At 45.0% G+C, this 21,052-nt stretch overlaps 1 protein-coding gene across 1 annotated transcript in view; it reads left to right on the top strand.

Annotated features, from left to right (window-relative positions):
- Window positions 1–21,052, top strand: part of LOC106600560 (myomegalin) — a 79,636-nt gene that overhangs the window by 17,943 nt on the left and 40,641 nt on the right. Inside the window, exons 4-5 of the mRNA XM_014192019.2 lie at window positions 797–907; window positions 20,513–20,589. Coding sequence (XP_014047494.2) covers window positions 797–907; window positions 20,513–20,589 — 188 coding nt within the window. The remainder of the gene's footprint in view (window positions 1–796; window positions 908–20,512; window positions 20,590–21,052) is intronic.

Here is a 21,052-nt window from a genome sequence, read left to right as displayed (position 1 = left end):
CTGGTCATTCACATGTGCTTTAAAGTTTACACAGAGTAAGGCGGGGGGACAGAGAGAGAATATGTACGATCATTCAGACCACCTAGCACCTCTTCCTATTTACCTCTTTCGCTCTCTCCCTCTCTCTGGGATGATCGCCTTACATGTCACAAGTGCGTGCCATCCCATATAACTGCCCCCGCCACAGTCGCTCTCCCCTCTCTCTCTCTCGCTCTCTCTCTCTCTATCTTTCTCCCTCGCCCTCTCCCTCTCTCCTGGCTGTCTGAGATTCCAGGCATGTCTGTGTCAGTAAAGTAAGCTCCTGTGTTTGGCCCGTCTTCTCCAGAACCCACCATGGAGCCGCTATGGCCACAGCTCTGAACGCCCGTGCCGCGGAGTAGCCCTCTGCGTCGCTAAACGGCCCAACAACACTCCCATGTCTGTGTGTTTTAGCGTTAGTGTGTGTGTTTGGATTCGCTGTGGCTTCCAAGAGGTCGGGAAGCCACTTTTGTAGTATATTTTTGTTCGTTCTTTTTTTTCTCCCATTGTTTTTTCACTTGACACCGCAAGACCGATGACTGATATATTATGCCCACCGGGAAGAAGACATAGCATATCTAACGATTACCGGACTTTCTGATCTATATCACGGACATCTCAAACGGTTACCATATACATTTTTTTTTACGGTTTACGTATTTTCCTGTAATACGGCCATGTCAAATGGGTACCGTATTCTCTGACGTATAAGGGACATGTCTGCGGGTTGCCGTTGTTTTTAAGGGACATGTCTAACGGTCACCGTACTCTTTCGCAGCACCTCAATGACCTGAAGAAGGAGAACTTCAGTCTCAAGCTCCGCATTTACTTCCTGGAGGAAAGGATCCAGCAGAAGTATGAGGACAGCAGCGACCATGTCTACCGCACAGTGAGTAACTGGCACACATTAATACAAACTGCCTGTCATTGATCCTGTTTGAAATAGAATTGAGCCGAACTCTAGCTGGAGGAGAAGAGGTGAGCTGATACACTGAACGATGCTTTAGCACATCTGTAGGGAACGTAGGTTCTGGAATGTCTCAATACCTGCAGGCTTTCCTTCCATTGAGGCACTGAAACATTTAAATAAATATATATGGCCTTTTCTTCATGATGAGTATTGTTTAGCGTGACAATGACCATAGGAGTTGGAAAGACAACACAAACAGATTTGGGACCAGGCTACCGTGTGTGTCCCTCTGTGGAGAATCTAGCACTTACTTCCCCTGTGATGTCATTGTCCTACCACAGGGAGCCATGCAGTGAGTATTTGTATAGCTATCATAGTTCCTATGGCCTTACCCTCAGACAATGGTACACAGACAGCTCCTAATCCCAGGGAAAGGGCAGCAATCTGGGGGCACAGGGTGTTAGCCTGCTGCCTGACCCCCAAGATGCATGTTCAAAAGGGGTAGATGGGATGGAGTGTGAGATCATATACTGTGTGACTCTGTAAACCAGCTGTTGTCTGTGTGCATATGGAAATTGGTCAATTCTCCAGAATCCCTATAGACCACCACTCCAGATAGGTAGATAGATTAGTGTGCGAGGCTATGTGCTGCATGTGTATGCGTGTGTGTGTGCTTTCATGCTTGCTTTCGTGTGTGTGCGTGTGTGTTTGCATTTTTCAAAGATGGCTGACCTGATCCAAACAAACAAGACCTGAATGTGCTCTGACTTATCATCCTTTATCTCTGCATGCCACAGCTAACTGAGTGGAGAGAGGTTTGACCAAACTGTCACTTTCATGTTTTAGCATGTTATAGTAGGGTATTAAGCCCTATGGCGCTCAATATCTCATACTGTATCTCAAGCTTAATCGGTTTAATAACCTTTTATTGGAGACTCAATAACACATCATCAAATGGACATATAAGGGGAGTCTCACTTCAAGACCATGCAAGACAATATGATGATGCGGTCACTTCATTGTCTTCATGTTTACGTATCTTTCATCACTCATCTCATGTGTATACTGTATTTTATACCATCTATTGCATCTTGCCTATGCCGCTCTGTCATTGCTCATCAGTACTTATATGTATATATTGTTATTCCATTCCTTTACTTAGATGTGTGTGTATAAGGTAGTTGTGGAATTGTTAGATTACATGTTAGATATTGCTGCACTGTCGGAACTAGAAACACAAGCATTTCGCTACACTCGCACTAACATCTGCTAACCATGGGTATGTGACCAATAACATTTGATTTGATTGTCTCAGATAAATATTGCCGTTGGATTGTTTCTTTGGAGAGCCGCATGATCCAGTTAATTCCCTGGCACTGTTTCTGTTGTCTTGGTTTACACTCACTGCTCAGACCAACAGTAGGAATGAGAGGGATTCTATGTATAGTCCAAGCTTGAGTGCAATAATGTATTCAACACATTTGTTCTTCTGCAATGGATTTCAACTGTGCTTTTTCATCCCAATCTGTGTGCATGCATGTCAGTATAGGGATCTATCTGTGGCGTATACTGTATGTGGGTGCACTGTGTGTGTGTGTATGTAAGCGAATAGGCCTATTACTACTCTTAATCCCAGGTCTAGGCCAATCACGGCCGCCTCTTCCCATTCCGGTGCATGTCTAGTTATAAGGGGAACTGTTGCTGTGGGCCAAGGTGTGGGGGGGGGGCAGCAATAGCAGGTGCACGATAGAGTGCTATATTTAGAGCTGTGTGGATAACAGGAAAACATCCCAGTTACTGTCTGCCTGTCATGCAGTGACGCATGATGTGAAAAGTAATGCTTTATAAAATAAGATTTCTAGTTTTAATGTCACGTACACAAGTACAGTGAAATGTCTTTCTTGCTAGCTCCAAACCCAACAATGCAGTGATCAATATCAATGTAGCACTAAAAATAACTTAAGGTAGAGTAAAAACACAACAGAATAAAAATAAAAGAAATAAGTAGAAAACGAGAAAGTAAGAAGCTGGTCAGTTCCAGTGCCATATTTACAATGTGCAGGGATACTGGAGTGATAGAGGCAGAAATGCATAGGGGTAAGGTGACTAGGCATCAGGACATGTGATAAACAGAGTAGCAGCATCGTAAATGTTGATTGTATGGGAGTGTGTGTGCGTGTGTGTGTGTGTGTGTGTGTGTGTGTGTGTGTGTGTGTGTGTGTGTAGAGAAGGGTTGCAAAGGGTCGAAAACTTTCCGGAAATGTTCCATGGGAAGTAAAGCCCTAGAGTTTAGGGAATTTTGCTTAAATTCATCAAAAAATTTTGCTTTTAACAGTGAACCTTTTTTGTGGCATATTTTGGTTAAACTACCCCCAATTCAATGGAATTGCAACCCTCTGCATGCACAGTGCATTCTTCCATCACATGTACAGTGCACTCTTCCATCACATGTACAGCTGATTCTCAAGATCTTGCACAGTAATGAGATGCTATTGAGCCCACACTACTACACTGTTTGAGCCAAGGACTACATGCTTTCTGGTAAGTTTTGATTACAATACTGGGTGGGTGAATATATTTGATATGACATACATGATTTTTTGTTAACTAGTAAATAGTAGCCTACAGCAGGTGTGTTTAAATCATTTCTAACTTGTTAACAATTTCTGCTAGTTAGTTTTTGCTACCATGTGGGTTTTAGCTTGCTTGAGCTTGCTAACTGAGGAGTGTTAATTCACCTGTTTCCATACATGTTTCATTTTATAACATTTATCTTACAAAGGAGTTGTTTAATCTAACTGCTTAACTATTTATTTGTACATGGAATTGTATTATTTATTTTCTTTACTCATTTTTTTCTAATCTTTACAGGAAAATGCCACGAGCACTATCTGATGTGTGGAGACATTTCACTGCAGCTAATGTAGATGTAAAAGCTGTGTACATTCGCAAATACTGTGCCAAATCATATGTGAAGAATGCAACAAAGATGCAGAATCATCTGGCCAAGTGCATAAAGTTCCCTCAGCGCTCACAACAAGCAACCTCTGACAAAAGTCCCTCTACTTCTATTCAAGGTGAATATGAGGAATCAGACACCTTATCGATAGCAACAGCTCATGGTCTTCCTGGAATCAGAAGTTTTGACTCAATGGAGCAACGTAGTCAGAGAAATGCTGATGAATGTCTTGCTCAAGCTGTGTATGCAACTGGTTCACCTCTGATGCTCACAGGCAATGTGTATTGGAAGAGATTTCTGAATGTTCTTCGCCCAGCATACACCCCTCCAACCAGACATGCTTTATCTACTCATTTGCTGAATGCAGAGTTCAACAGATTTCAAGTGAAGGTCAAGCAAATCATAGAGAAAGCAGACTGTATTGCAATCATCTCTGATTGGTGGTTGAATGTTCGTGGGCAAGGAATAATTAACTACATCATCTCCACCCCTCAGCCAGTATTCTACAAGAGCACAGACACAAGGGACAACAGACATACCGGTCTCTACATTGCAGATGAGCTGAATGACCTTGGACCACAGGCTGCTTGGTCTAAAGTGTCCTACCCTCACATCACACCCATTGGCTGTGCTGCTTATGCATTGAATCTGCTCCTCAAGGTCATTATGGCACTGATAACAATGGGTACACTCTACAAGAGAGCCAAGGAAATGGTTAGGTATGTGAAGGGTCATCAAGTTATAGCAGCAATCTACCTCACCAAGCAAAGTGAGAAGAATAAGAGCACCACATTGACGCTGCCCAGCCACACCCATTGGGGTGGTGTTGTCATCATGTTTGACAGTCTCCTGGAGGGGAAGGAGTGTCTCCAAGAAATGGCCATATCACAGTCTGCCGATTATGGACCGTCCCATCAAGAGGATCCTACTGGATGATGTATTTTGGGAGAGAGTGGTAAGCAGCCTGAAATTCCTGAAACCTATAGCAGTAGCCATTGCATGGATTGAGGGAGACAATTCCATCCTGTCTGATGTTCAGACTCTGAAGAAATCCGTACTGCCCTGCCCACTTCACTGTTGCTCCAAGCAGAGGAAACTGCAGTTCTGAAATACTGTACATCAAAAAGCGTGAGGACTTCTGCCTGAAGCCCATACACGCCGCAGCGAACATGTTGGACCCCAAGTATGCTGGCAAGAGCATCCTGTCTGGTGCAGAGATCAACAAGGTCTATGATGTCATCACTACAGTGTCTCGCCACCTTGGCCTGGATGAGGGCAAGCTTCTTGGTAGTCTGGCGAAGTACACTTCCAAGCAAGGGCTTTGGGATGGAGATGCAATATGGCAGTCGTGCCAACATATCTCATCAGCCACCTGGTGGAAGGGACTTTGTGGATCTGAGGCTCTTTCCCCTGTTGCCTCCATCATCCTCCAAATCCCACCAACATCAGCCACCTCAGAGCGCAACTGGTCCTTGTTTGGGAACACACACACCAAAGCACGCAACAGGCTGACCAATACAAGGGTTGAAAAATTGGTGGCCATCTGAGCAAATTTGAGGCTTTTTGAGCCTGACAACGAGCCATCCTCAACAAGGTTGGAAAGTGACAGTGAAGATGAGGCCTCAGTCTGATGTTCAAGGGGTGGACATTGAGGAGGTCCAGGGAGAAGACATGGAAGCCTGAGAGAAAGACAACCAAAGCTTTAGTTTCTAGACTACCATTTTACAGATGTTGAAAACGTTTTTGGGAGATGCGATGGATCATTCAATATTCCCTTTATTTTGTTGTTCAGTGAAATAATTCCATGTGAAGAGCCAACTCATTTAATTAAAGTTCAATTCATAACAAAATAGTTTTTTATTTCTATTGGAAGGATTTAATCATTTGCAATTATGTCTACTTATGATAAGGTAAAAGGTTTATGTTTCTGCCTTCATATCCAATGCAAAAAACATCTACATTTAAATGGTGTTAATATTAATATGCATATATTTCTGTTAAATCCATATATTCCCCTTAATTTCCATATATTCCAGTTAATTCCCATGGAAAGTTTCCACCTCTGAATATTCCCCAAAATGTGCAACCCTAGTGTAGAGTCAGCATACATTTGTGTGCATGTTATGTATGTGTTAGAGTGTCAGTGTGTGTGAGTGTGTAGAGTCCTGTGAGTGTGCCTCTTGCCGTGTGGAAGTATACAGAACAGTCTATGCCTCGGGTGGCTGGAAGCTTTAACTATTTTCTGGGCCTTTCTATCACATCGCCTGATATAGTACTGGGATATCTGCACCACCCTCTGTAGTGCCATGCGATCGAGGGCGGTGCTGTTGCCATTCCAAGCAGTGATCCAGCCAGTCAAGATGCTCTCAATGGTCCAGCTGTATAACTTTTTGAGGATTTGTGGGCTCATACCAAACCTTTTCAACTTCCTGAGGGGAAGAGGCGCTTTCGCGCCTTCTTCACGACTGTGCGCGTGTGAGTGGACCATTTTAAGTCCTTAGTGGTTTAGACCGAGGAACTCTCGACCTGCTCCACGGCAGCCCCGTTGAAATGGATGGGGACGTGCTCGCCCCCCCGTTCCCTTTAGTCCACGATCAGCTCCTTGGTCTTACTGAAGTTGAGGAAGAGGTTGTTGTCCCGGCACCACACTGTCACTGACCTCCCTGTAGGCTGTCTCATCATCGCCGGTGATCAGGCCTATCATGGTGATGATGGTGTTGGAGAGAGAAAGAGATTAAGAGAAAGAGAGGGAGAGAGGCTGTCCACTTCTTGTCCAGGGTCAAAATTGAACAATCACATTCCCAAGCCATTTTTCAAATCCCAAATCACTAGCCTCAGGGCCCTGTCCTGTCCTGGCTTGCTGTGTCTGTTTGAGCAGGTAAACAAAATGTGTATCTTAACCCCTGATTCCTGGTATAAGCCCCAGAGCTGCTCTGCATTCCCCCTGGTCTAAATATAACCTCTGTGACATCGGAATGCCATGTTCCCACTGATGTTACGTTATACCACCACACCACTCTGATTAATACAGCAGAGAGAGGGGGGAGATTATGGGAAATCCATGCCGCATAGGAAGGATGGGGGGGGGTGGTCAGGTGTAGATGTTTAAGTTATTTGAGGGTTGGGGACAGGTGGTGAATGTAGGGTTGCTGTTGCTGGCTAGCTGTTTGAGGGGATAGGAGACACTGGATAATGTACAAGACAAAATAGTAGGTGCATTTGGAAGGTAGGAGTTTCAAGCAGGGTATATTGTGTCCTCTGCTTGTCAGGGGTCTTTGCACAGCAGTACAGGTTCTTTGCATGGCAACACTGTAGCTCTCAAACACCTCTCATCTCTCGTCTGGAGAATCCCTGCTCAGGTTTGTCACAGACAGGTGGGAGAAAATAGAGCAAGGGCAACACCTGCACTGAGGCATCAGCACAAAGTCGGCTACAGTCCATACCACAGTTCAGCTACAATCCACACAGTCCATACCACAGTCCAGCTACAGTCCACAAGGGCAGTCCATCTACAGCCCATATCACAGTTCATCTACAGTCCACACGGCAGTCCATCTACAGTCCATACCACAGTCCATCTACAGTCCATACAGCAGTCCATCTACAGTCCATACAGCAGTCCATCTACAGTCCATCTACAGTCCATACCACAGTCCATCTACAGTCCATACAGAAGTCCATCTACAGTCCATACAGCAGTCCATCTACAGTCCATCTACAGTCCACACGGCAGTCCATCTACAGTCCATACCACAATCCATCTACAGTCCATACAGCAGTCCATCTACAGTCCAGCTACAGTCCATACCACAGTCCATCTACAGTCCACAGGGCAGTCCATCTACAGTCCATACCACAGCTAATCTACAGTCCATACCACAGTCCATCTACAGTCCATACAGCAGTCCATCTACAGTCCACATGGCAGTCAATCTACAGTCCATACCACAATCCATCTACAGTCCATATACAGTCCATACCACAATCCATCTACAGTCCATCTACAGTCCAGCTACAGTCCATACCACAGTCCATCTACAGTCCACAGGGCAGTCCATCTACAGTCCATACCACAGCTAATCTACAGTCCATACCACAGTCCATCTACAGTCCATACAGCAGTCCATCTACAGTCCACATGGCAGTCAATCTACAGTCCATACCACAATCCATCTACAGTCCATATACAGTCCATACCACAATCCATCTACAGTCCATCTACAGTCCACATGGCAGTCAATCTACAGTCCATACCACAATCCATCTACAGTCCATACCACAGTCCATCTACAGTCCATACCACAATGCATCTACAGTCCATCTACAGTCCATCTACAGTCCATCTACGGTCCATATCACAGTTCATCTATAGTCCATACCACAATCCATCTACAGTCCATACAGCAGTCCATCTACAGTCCATCTACAGTCCACATGGCAGTCAATCTACAGTCCATACCACAGTCCATCTACAGTCCATACCACAATCCATCTACAGTCCATCTACAGTCCATACCACAATCCATCTACAGTCCATCTACAGTCCATACCACAATCCATCTACAGTCCATCTCCAGTCCATATCACAGTTCATCTACAGTCCATACCACAATCCATCTACAGTCCATACAGCAGTCCATCTCCAGTCCATCTACAGTCCACACGGCAGTCAATCTACAGCCCATATCACAGTCCATCTACAGTCCATACTGCAGTCCATCTACAGTCCATCTACAGTCCACACGGCAGTCAATCTACAGTCCATACCACAGTCCATCTACAGTCCATACCACAATCCATCTACAGTCCATACAGCAGTTCATCTACAGTCCATCTACAGTCCATCTACAGTCCACACGGCAGTCCATCTACAGTCCATACCACAATCCATCTACAGTCCATACAGCAGTCCATCTACAGTCCATCTACAGTCCATACCACAATCCATCTACAGTCCAGCTACAGTCCATACCACAATCTATCTACAGTCCATACAGCAGTCCATCTACAGTCCACACGGCAGTAAATCTACAGTCCATACCACAGTCCATCTACAGTCCATACAGCAGTCCATCTACAGTCCATCTACAGTCCACACGGCAGTCCATATACAGTCCATACCACAGTCCATCTACAGTCCAACCACAATCTATCTACAGTCCATACCACAATCCATCTACAGTCCATACAGCCGTCCATCTACAGTCCATCTACAGTCCATCTACAGTCCACACGGCAGTCCATCTACAGTCCATACCACAATCCATCTACAGTCCAGCTACAGTCCATACCACAGTCCATCTACAGTCCATACCACAGTTAATCTACAGTCCATACCACAGTCCATCTACAGTCCATACAGCAGTCCATCTACAGTCCACAGGGCAGTCCATCTACAGTCCACATGGCAGTTAATCTACAGTCCATACCACAATCCATCTACAGTCCATCTACAGTCCATCTACAGTCCATCTACGGTCCATATCACAGTTCATCTATAGTCCATACCACAATCCATCTACAGTCCATACAGCAGTCCATCTACAGTCCATCTACAGTCCACATGGCAGTCAATCTACAGTCCATACCACAGTCCATGTACAGTCCATACCACAATCCATCTACAGTCCATCTACAGTCCATACCACAATCCATCTACAGTCCATCTACAGTCCATACCACAATCCATCTACAGTCCATCTCCAGTCCATATCACAGTTCATCTACAGTCCATACCACAATCCATCTACAGTCCATACAGCAGTCCATCTCCAGTCCATCTACAGTCCACACGGCAGTCAATCTACAGCCCATATCACAGTCCATCTACAGTCCATACTGCAGTCCATCTACAGTCCATCTACAGTCCACACGGCAGTCAATCTACAGTCCATACCACAGTCCATCTACAGTCCATACCACAATCCATCTACAGTCCATACAGCAGTTCATCTACAGTCCATCTACAGTCCATCTACAGTCCACACGGCAGTCCATCTACAGTCCATACCACAATCCATCTACAGTCCATACAGCAGTCCATCTACAGTCCATCTACAGTCCATACCACAATCCATCTACAGTCCAGCTACAGTCCATACCACAATCTATCTACAGTCCATACAGCAGTCCATCTACAGTCCACACGGCAGTAAATCTACAGTCCATACCACAGTCCATCTACAGTCCATACAGCAGTCCATCTACAGTCCATCTACAGTCCACACGGCAGTCCATATACAGTCCATACCACAGTCCATCTACAGTCCAACCACAATCTATCTACAGCCCATACCACAATCCATCTACAGTCCATACTGCCGTCCATCTACAGTCCATCTACAGTCCATCTACAGTCCACACGGCAGTCCATCTACAGTCCATACCACAATCCATCTACAGTCCAGCTACAGTCCATACCACAGTCCATCTACAGTCCATACCACAGTTAATCTACAGTCCATACCACAGTCCATCTACAGTCCATACAGCAGTCCATCTACAGTCCACAGGGCAGTCCATCTACAGTCCACATGGCAGTTAATCTACAGTCCATACCACAATCCATCTACAGTCCATCTACAGTCCATACCACAATCCATCTACAGTCCAGCTACAGTCCATACCACAGTCCATCTACAGTCCATACCACAGTCCATCTACAGTCCATACCACAATCCATCTACAGTCCATACAGCAGTCCAGCTACAGTCCATACCACAGTCCATCTACAGTCCATACCACAGTCCATCTACAGTCCATACCACAATCCATCTACAGTCCATACAGCAGTCCATCTACAGTCCATCTACAGTTCATACCACAATCCATCTACAGTCTATCTACAGTCCATACCACAGTTCATCTACAGTCCATACCACAGTCCATCTACAGTCCATACAGCAGTCCATCTACAGTCCATCTATAGTCCATCTAGTCCATATCACAGTTCATCTACAGTCCATACCACAATCCATCTACAGTCCATACATCAGTCCATCTACAGTCCACATGGCAGTCAATCTACAGTCCATACCACAGTCCATCTACAGTCCATACCACAATCCATCTACAGTCCATCTACAGTCCATACCACAATCCATCTACAGTCCAGCTACAGTCCATACCACAATCCATCTACAGTCCATACAGCAGTCCATCTACAGTCCATCTACAGTCCACACGGCAGTCAATCTACAGTCCATACCACAGTCCATCTACAGTCCATAGAGCAGTCCATCTACAGTCCACCTACAGTCCACACGGCAGTCCATCTACAGTCCATACCACAGTCCATCTACAGTCCATACCACAATCTATCTACAGTCCATACCACAATCCATCTACAGTCCATACAGCAGTTCATGTACAGTCCATCTACAGTCCATCTACAGTCCACACGGCAGTCCATCTACAGTCCATACCACAATCCATCTACAGTCCAGCTACAGTCCATACCACAGTACATCTACAGTCCACAGGGCAGTCCATCTACAGTCGATACCACAGTTAATCTACAGTCCATACCACAGTCCATCTACAGTCCATACAGCAGTCCATCTACAGTCCACAGGGCAGTCCATCTACAGTCCACATGGCAGTTAATCTACAGTCCATACCGCAATCCATCTACAGTCCATCTACAGTCCATACCACAATCCATCTACAGTCCAGCTACAGTCCATACCACAGTCCATCTACAGTCCATACCACAATCCATCTACAGTCCATACAGCAGTCCAGCTACAGTCCATACCACAGTCCATCTACAGTCCATACCACAGTCCATCTACAGTCCATACCACAATCCATCTACAGTCCATACAGCAGTCCATCTACAGTCCATCTACAGTTCATACCACAATCCATCTACAGTCCATCTACAGTCCATACCACAGTTAATCTACAGTCCATACCACAGTCCATCTACAGTCCATACAGCAGTCCATCTACAGTCCATCTACAGTCCATCTAGTCCATATTACAGTTAATCTACAGTCCATACCACAATCCATCTACAGTCCATACATCAGTCCATCTACAGTCCACATGGCAGTCAATCTACAGTCCATACCACAGTCCATCTACAGTCCATACCACAATCCATCTACAGTCCATCTACAGTCCATACCACAATCCATCTACAGTCCAGCTACAGTCCATACCACAATCCATCTACAGTCCATACAGTAGTCCATCTACAGTCCATCTACAGTCCACACGGCAGTCAATCTACAGTCCATACCACAGTCCATCTACAGTCCATACAGCAGTCCATCTACAGTCCACCTACAGTCCACACGGCAGTCCATCTACAGTCCATACCACAGTCCATCTACAGTCCATACCACAATCTATCTACAGTCCATACCACAATCCATCTACAGTCCATACAGCAGTTCATCTACAGTCCATCTACAGTCCACACGGCAGTCCATCTACAGTCCATACCACAATCCATCTACAGTCCATACAGCAGTTCATCTGCAGTCCGTACAGCAGTTCATCTACAGTCCATTTACAGTCCATCTACAGTCCATCTACAGTCCACACGGCAGTCCATCTACAGTCCACAGGGTAGTCCATCTACAGTCCATATCACAGTCCATCTACAGTCCATCTACAGTCCATGCCACAGTCCATCTACAGTCCATCTACGGTCCATGCCACAGTTCATCTACAGTCCATACTACAGTCCATCTACAGTCCATCTACAGTCCATCTAGTCCATATCACAGTTCATCTACAGTCCATACCACAATCCATCTACAGTCCATACATCAGTCCATCTACAGTCCACATGGCAGTCAATCTACAGTCCATACCACAGTCCATCTACAGTCCATACCACAATCCATCTACAGTCCATCTACAGTCCATACCACAATCCATCTACAGTCCAGCTACAGTCCATACCACAATCCATCTACAGTCCATACAGTAGTCCATCTACAGTCCATCTACAGTCCACACGGCAGTCAATCTACAGTCCATACCACAGTCCATCTACAGTCCATACAGCAGTCCATCTACAGTCCACCTACAGTCCACACGGCAGTCCATCTACAGTCCATACCACAGTCCATCTACAGTCCATACCACAATCCATCTACAGTCCATACAGCAGTTCATCTACAGTCCATCTACAGTCCACACGGCAGTCCATCTACAGTCCATACCACAATCCATCTACAGTCCATACAGCAGTCCATCTACAGTCCATACAGCAGTTCATCTACAGTCCATTTACAGTCCATCTACAGTCCACACGGCAGTCCATCTACAGTCCACACGGCAGTCCATCTACAGTCCACAGGGTAGTCCATCTACAGTCCATATCACAGTCCATCTACAGTCCATCTACAGTCCATGCCACAGTCCATCTACAGTCCATCTACGGTCCATGCAACAGTTCATCTACAGTCCATACCACAGTCCATCTACAGTGCATACAGCAGTCCATCTACAGTCCATACCACAATCCATCTACAGTCCAGCTACAGTCCATACCACAGTCCATCTACAGCCCATACCACAGTCCATCTACAGGCCATCTACAGTCCATACCGCGGTCCATCTACAGTCCATCTACAGTCCATACCACAATCCATCTACAGTCCAGCTACAGTCCATACCACAGTCCATCTACAGTCCATACCACAGTCCATCTACAGTCCATACCACAATCCATCTACAGTCCATACAGCAGTCCAGCTACAGTCCATGCCACAGTCCATCTACAGTCCATCTACGGTCCATGCCACAGTTCATCTACAGTCCATACCACAGTCCATCTACAGTCCATCTACAGTCCATCTAGTCCATATCACAGTTCATCTACAGTCCATACCACAATCCATCTACAGTCCATACATCAGTCCATCTACAGTCCACATGGCAGTCAATCTACAGTCCATACCACAGTCCATCTACAGTCCATACCACAATCCATCTACAGTCCATCTACAGTCCATACCACAATCCATCTACAGTCCAGCTACAGTCCATACCACAATCCATCTACAGTCCATACAGTAGTCCATCTACAGTCCACACGGCAGTCAATCTACAGTCCATACCACAGTCCATCTACAGTCCATACAGCAGTCCATCTACAGTCCACCTACAGTCCACACGGCAGTCCATCTACAGTCCATACCACAGTCCATCTACAGTCCATACCACAATCCATCTACAGTCCATACAGCAGTTCATCTACAGTCCATCTACAGTCCACACGGCAGTCCATCTACAGTCCATACCACAATCCATCTACAGTCCATACAGCAGTCCATCTACAGTCCATACAGCAGTTCATCTACAGTCCATTTACAGTCCATCTACAGTCCATCTACAGTCCACACGGCAGTCCATCTACAGTCCACAGGGTAGTCCATCTACAGTCCATATCACAGTCCATCTACAGTCCATCTACAGTCCATGCCACAGTCCATCTACAGTCCATCTACGGTCCATGCCACAGTTCATCTACAGTCCATACCACAGTCCATCTACAGTGCATACAGCAGTCCATCTACAGTCCATACCACAATCCATCTACAGTCCAGCTACAGTCCATACCACAGTCCATCTACAGCCCATACCACAGTCCATCTACAGGCCATCTACAGTCCATACCGCGGTCCATCTACAGTCCATCTACAGTCCATACCACAATCCATCTACAGTCCAGCTACAGTCCATACCACAGTCCATCTACAGTCCATACCACAGTCCATCTACAGTCCATACCACAATCCATCTACAGTCCATACAGCAGTCCATCTACAGTCCATACAGCAGTTCATCTACAGTCCATTTACAGTCCATCTACAGTCCATCTACAGTCCACACGGCAGTCCATCTACAGTCCACAGGGTAGTCCATCTACAGTCCATATCACAGTCCATCTACAGTCCATCTACAGTCCATGCCACAGTCCATCTACAGTCCATCTACGGTCCATGCCACAGTTCATCTACAGTCCATACCACAGTCCATCTACAGTGCATACAGCAGTCCATCTACAGTCCATACCACAATCCATCTACAGTCCAGCTACAGTCCATACCACAGTCCATCTACAGCCCATACCACAGTCCATCTACAGGCCATCTACAGTCCATACCGCGGTCCATCTACAGTCCATCTACAGTCCATACCACAATCCATCTACAGTCCAGCTACAGTCCATACCACAGTCCATCTACAGTCCATACCACAGTCCATCTACAGTCCATACCACAATCCATCTACAGTCCATACAGCAGTCCAGCTACAGTCCATGCCACAGTCCATCTACAGTCCATCTACGGTCCATGCCACAGTTCATCTACAGTCCATACCACAGTCCATCTACAGTCCATCTACAGTCCATCTAGTCCATATCACAGTTCATCTACAGTCCATACCACAATCCATCTACAGTCCATACATCAGTCCATCTACAGTCCACATGGCAGTCAATCTACAGTCCATACCACAGTCCATCTACAGTCCATACCACAATCCATCTACAGTCCATCTACAGTCCATACCACAATCCATCTACAGTCCAGCTACAGTCCATACCACAATCCATCTACAGTCCATACAGTAGTCCATCTACAGTCCATCTACAGTCCACACGGCAGTCAATCTACAGTCCATACCACAGTCCATCTACAGTCCATACAGCAGTCCATCTACAGTCCACCTACAGTCCACACGGCAGTCCATCTACAGTCCATACCACAGTCCATCTACAGTCCATACCACAATCCATCTACAGTCCATACAGCAGTTAATCTACAGTCCATCTACAGTCCACACGGCAGTCCATCTACAGTCCATACCACAATCCATCTACAGTCCATACAGCAGTCCATCTACAGTCCATACAGCAGTTCATCTACAGTCCATTTACAGTCCATCTACAGTCCACACGGCAGTCCATCTACAGTCCACAGGGTAGTCCATCTACAGTCCATATCACAGTCCATCTACAGTCCATCTACAGTCCATGCCACAGTCCATCTACAGTCCATCTACGGTCCATGCCACAGTTCATCTACAGTCCATACCACAGTCCATCTACAGTGCATACAGCAGTCCATCTACAGTCCATACCACAATCCATCTACAGTCCAGCTACAGTCCATACCACAGTCCATCTACAGCCCATACCACAGTCCATCTACAGGCCATCTACAGTCCATACCGCGGTCCATCTACAGTGCATCTACAGTCCATACCACAATCCATCTACAGTCCAGCTACAGTCCATACCACAGTCCATCTACAGTCCATACCACAGTCCATCTACAGTCCATACCACAATCCATCTACAGTCCATACAGCAGTCCAGCTACAGTCCATACCACAGTCCATCTACAGTCCATACCACAGTCCATCTACAGTCCATACAACAATCCATCTACAGTCCATACAGCAGTCCATCTACAGTCCATCTACAGTTCATACCACAATCCATCTACAGTCCATCTACAGTCCATACCACAGTTAATCTACAGTCCATACCACAGTCCATCTACAGTCCATACAGCAGTCCATCTACAGTCCATCTACAGTCCATCTAGTCCATATCACAGTTCATCTACAGTCCATACCACAATCCATCTACAGTCCATACATCAGTCCATCTACAGTCCACATGGCAGTCAATCTACAGTCCATACCACAGTCCATCTACAGTCCATACCACAATCCATCTACAGTCCATCTACAGTCCATACCACAATCCATCTACAGTCCAGCTACAGTCCATACCACAATCCATCTACAGTCCATACAGTAGTCCATCTACAGTCCATCTACAGTCCACACGGCAGTCAATCTACAGTCCATACCACAGTCCATCTACAGTCCATACAGCAGTCCATCTACAGTCCACCTACAGTCCACACGGCAGTCCATCTACAGTCCATACCACAGTCCATCTACAGTCCATACCACATTCTATCTACAGTCCATACCACAATCCATCTACAGTCCATACAGCAGTTCATCTACAGTCCATCTACAGTCCACACGGCAGTCCATCTACAGTCCATACCACAATCCATCTACAGTCCATACAGCAGTCCATCTACAGTCCATACAGCAGTTCATCTACAGTCCATTTACAGTCCATCTACAGTCCATCTACAGTCCACACGGCAGTCCATCTACAGTCCACAGGGTAGTCCATCTACAGTCCATATCACAGTCCATCTACAGTCCATGCCACAGTCCATCTACAGTCCATCTACCGTCCATGCCACAGTTTATCTACAGTCCATACCACAGTCCATCTACAGTGCATACAGCAGTCCATCTACAGTCCATACCACAATCCATCTACAGTCCAGCTACAGTCCATACCACAGTCCATCTACAGCCCATACCACAGTCCATCTACAGGCCATCTACAGTCCATACCGCGGTCCATCTACAGTCCAGCTACAGTCCATCTACAGTCCAGCTACAGTCCATACCACAGTCCATCTACAGTCCATTCCACAGTCCATCTACAGTCCATACCTCAATCCATCTACAGTCCAGCTACAGTCCAGCTACAGTCCATACCACAGTTCATCTACAGTCCAGCTACATTCCAGCTACAGTCCATACCACAGTCCATCTACAGTCATACAGCAGTCCAGCTACAGTCCATAACGCAGTCCATCTACATTACAGTCCACTAGAGTCATACTTATCATAGTGTATTCATGGCTTAGTGACAGGAACACAGACAATGTTATTATGCAGGCATTGTGATTGTGTAGCCAATCCACATAAAGTGTTCTTAAGGAGGCCAATCAATTCATATGGCCAGACATCTTAAGTTCATCCTATGACTAGCAGCTCTGTGTCAGTCCCTAGTTCTAGAACATGATGTATGTCTATTTGATTTGATTTATTAGGATCCCCATTATCCATTGGCAATGGTGACAGCTAGTCTTACTGCGGTCCGACACATAACGAAAAAGACATTACAGACAAAATAATTAACAATTTACATACATTTCAAAACATTAACATGTAGTGTATGTGTGTGCATCTATCAGTAACACATATGTCAGTAAATACACACAACAAGTAGGTCACATGGGGGAGAGGCGTTGTGCCGTGTGGTGTTGCTTTATTTGTTTTTTGAAACCAGGTTTGCTATTCACTTGCGTTATATAAGACGGAAGGGAGTTCCATGCACTCATGGCTCTGTATAATATTGTACGTTTCCTTGATTTTGCTCTGGACCTCTGGTGACTGTGAAAATACCCCTGGTGGCATGTCTGGTGGGGTGAATGTTTGTGTATCAGTGCTGTGCTGTGCTGTGCTGTGTGTAAGTTGATTATGCAAACAATTTGGAAATTCCAACACATTAATGTTTCTTCTAAAAACAAGAAGTGATGCAGTCAGTCTTTCCTCAACTCTTAGCCAAGAGAGACTGGCATGCATTGTAGTAATATCAGCCCTCTGACTACAATGAAGAGCAAGACATGCGGCTCTGTTCTGGGCCAGCTGCAGCTTAACTAGGTGTTTCTTTGCAGAACTTTACCATATGACTGGACAATAATCAAGATAAGATAAAACTACAGCCTACAGGACTTGCTTTGTGGTGTCAAAAAAGCAGAGCATCTCTTTATTATGGACAGACCTCTCCCCATCTTTACAACCATTGAATCTATATGCTTTGACCATGACAGTTTACAATCTAATGTAATACCAAGTAATACCAAGTCTCCTCAACTTGTTCAACAGCCACACCATTCGTTACCAGATTCAACTGAGGTCTTGAACTTAGGAAATTATTTGTACCAAATACAATGCTCTTAGTTTTAGAGATGTTCCAGTTTATTACTGGACACCCATTGCAAAACAGACTGCAACTATTTGTTAAGGGTTTCAGTGACTTCATTAGCTGTGGTTGCTGATGCGTATATGGTTGACTCATCAGCATACATGGATACACATGCTTTGTTTAATGCCAGTGGCAGGTCATTGGTAAAAATAGAAAAGAGTAGAGGGCCTAGAGAGCTGCCCTGCGGTACACCAAACTTTACATGTTTGACATTAGAGAAGCTTCTATTAAAGAAAAGCCTCTGAGTTATATTAGATACTGTAGCCATACCACATACACTACCGGTCAAAAGTTTTAGAACACCTACTCATTCAAGGGTTTTTCTTTATTTTTACTATTTTCTACATGTAGAATAATAGTTAAGACATCAAAACTATGAAATAACACATATGGAATCATGCAATAACCAAAAAAGTGTTTAACAAATCAAAATATATTTACATTTGAGATTCTTCAAATAGCAACCCTTTGCCTTTGTAACGCTTGGACGTCGTGGGTGTGGAGTCAGGCGCAGGAGGCAGAAAAATGTTTGGTACAATATATATATATTTAATAAGTACCACAAAAGAGGAAAAAATGCCCAAACACAACAGGGCATAACAAACCCAAAGTCCAATAACACGATACACAACACGAACACAGTGAAAACACGTAACAAGCCCGCACACAGAACAGGTGGAGAGACGGGCTTAAATAACACAACTAATTACCTAATAGAACACAGGTACAACTAATAAAGACATGACTAACAGAAAAACGAAAAGGGGATCGATGGCAGCTAGTAGGCCGGTGACGACAACCGCCGAGCGCCACCTGAACAGGGAGAGGAACTACCCTCGGCAGTAGTCGTGACAGCCTTGATGACAGCTTTGCACACTCTTGGCATTCTCTCAACCAGCTTCATGAGGTAGTCAACTGGAAGGCTTTTCCAACAGTCTTGAAGGAGTTCCCACATATGCTGAGCACTTGTTGACTGTTTTTCCTTCACTCTGCGGTCCGACAATCCCCCCACTCATCGGGGGATTGTGGAGGCCAGGTCATCTGATGCAGCACTCCAGATGAATTTGTGTTTCTGCCCATAATTTCATTTAAAGTACTCCAAAGTTTTTTTTCATCATTCTTTATATCATTGATCTTGGCTTCCTAATACCGTTTCTTCTTCTTTTTGTTGAATTTAGTCACATCATTTCTCAATTTCCAGTAAGTCAGCCAGTGAGATGTGCAGCCAGACTTATTAGCCACTCCTTTTGCCCCATCTCTTTCAACCATACAGTTTTTCAATTCCAGTCAGTTTCTTATCACATGCATGTTTATCAATAATTGGAAAAGGCTATTTCATAAATTCATCAAATGCAGCGTCTGGATGCTCCTTATTAATCACATCAGACAAACAAATATTTTTAGCATCATCCACATAAGAGTCACAGCAAAAATGATCTCTTATTCACTATTTTAGGCCCAGCTTTTGGAACTTTGGCTTTCCTGGATATAGCCACTATATTGTGATTATGGTTCTGTATCAGTCACTATGTATAGCAGGTGTGAGACTGCAATGCTCCTCCTGTGTTTTACTGTACTAGTGGTGTCTGAACTTCTTTGAGTTTCTATGACTTCATTGACTTGTTTTAAAATGTATCTATTTGATATTCCTTATCTTTTGAGATGAATCGTTTTGATGTGGGTTAGGAGGAGGATAATACAATGTCATGTGTGCTATCGGACATAATTCCAATCTTTTGTACAATAAGTAATCATTCCATGTTCCATCCCACCTCTATTTCAGAACATCGAGTTGAAGGTAGAAGTGGAGAGCTTGAAGCAGGAGTTACAGGAGAAACAAGACCTTCTTGACAAGGCTCTGTAAGTACAGCACGACACATCCAGACGGACTGTTGAATGAATGTATTGACAGACTGTAGTCATCTAATCTGAATATCTGACACTTCTTACACTGGCTTCAAATTAAATTGCGAGGTAGACTGACAGCCAACCAACAGATTGTAACCATGCACTGTGAATGGCCTTAATGGCCTAACAATGACATCACCAATGCTACATCCTGTATCCACCCAGATAATACTGTCCTTTTATCCTTTCTGAAATGCCCTTCGAGACCCGCCTCTCTAACATAGTGCCAAACCAATCAAATGCAATTATCTTAATGTTTTCCCAAGACCGACAGACTTATGACTACATGCGACATGCTTCGCTTGTATTCAGACATACAATTTGCCCAAGTGATTATGGAAGGGTTAAACACCCTGGTGAGTCTTTGATGGGCCTTAACAAGGCTGTTTCTCACTAAGAGGGTGTTATAGCTGGC

This window comes from Salmo salar, chromosome ssa03 (genome assembly GCF_905237065.1).
Source record: "Salmo salar chromosome ssa03, Ssal_v3.1, whole genome shotgun sequence".
In the NCBI taxonomy this organism is placed as follows: Eukaryota; Metazoa; Chordata; class Actinopteri; order Salmoniformes; family Salmonidae; genus Salmo; species Salmo salar.
The sequence above is the reverse complement of the archived record's forward strand: the minus strand, read 5'-3'. Positions and strand labels throughout refer to the sequence as shown.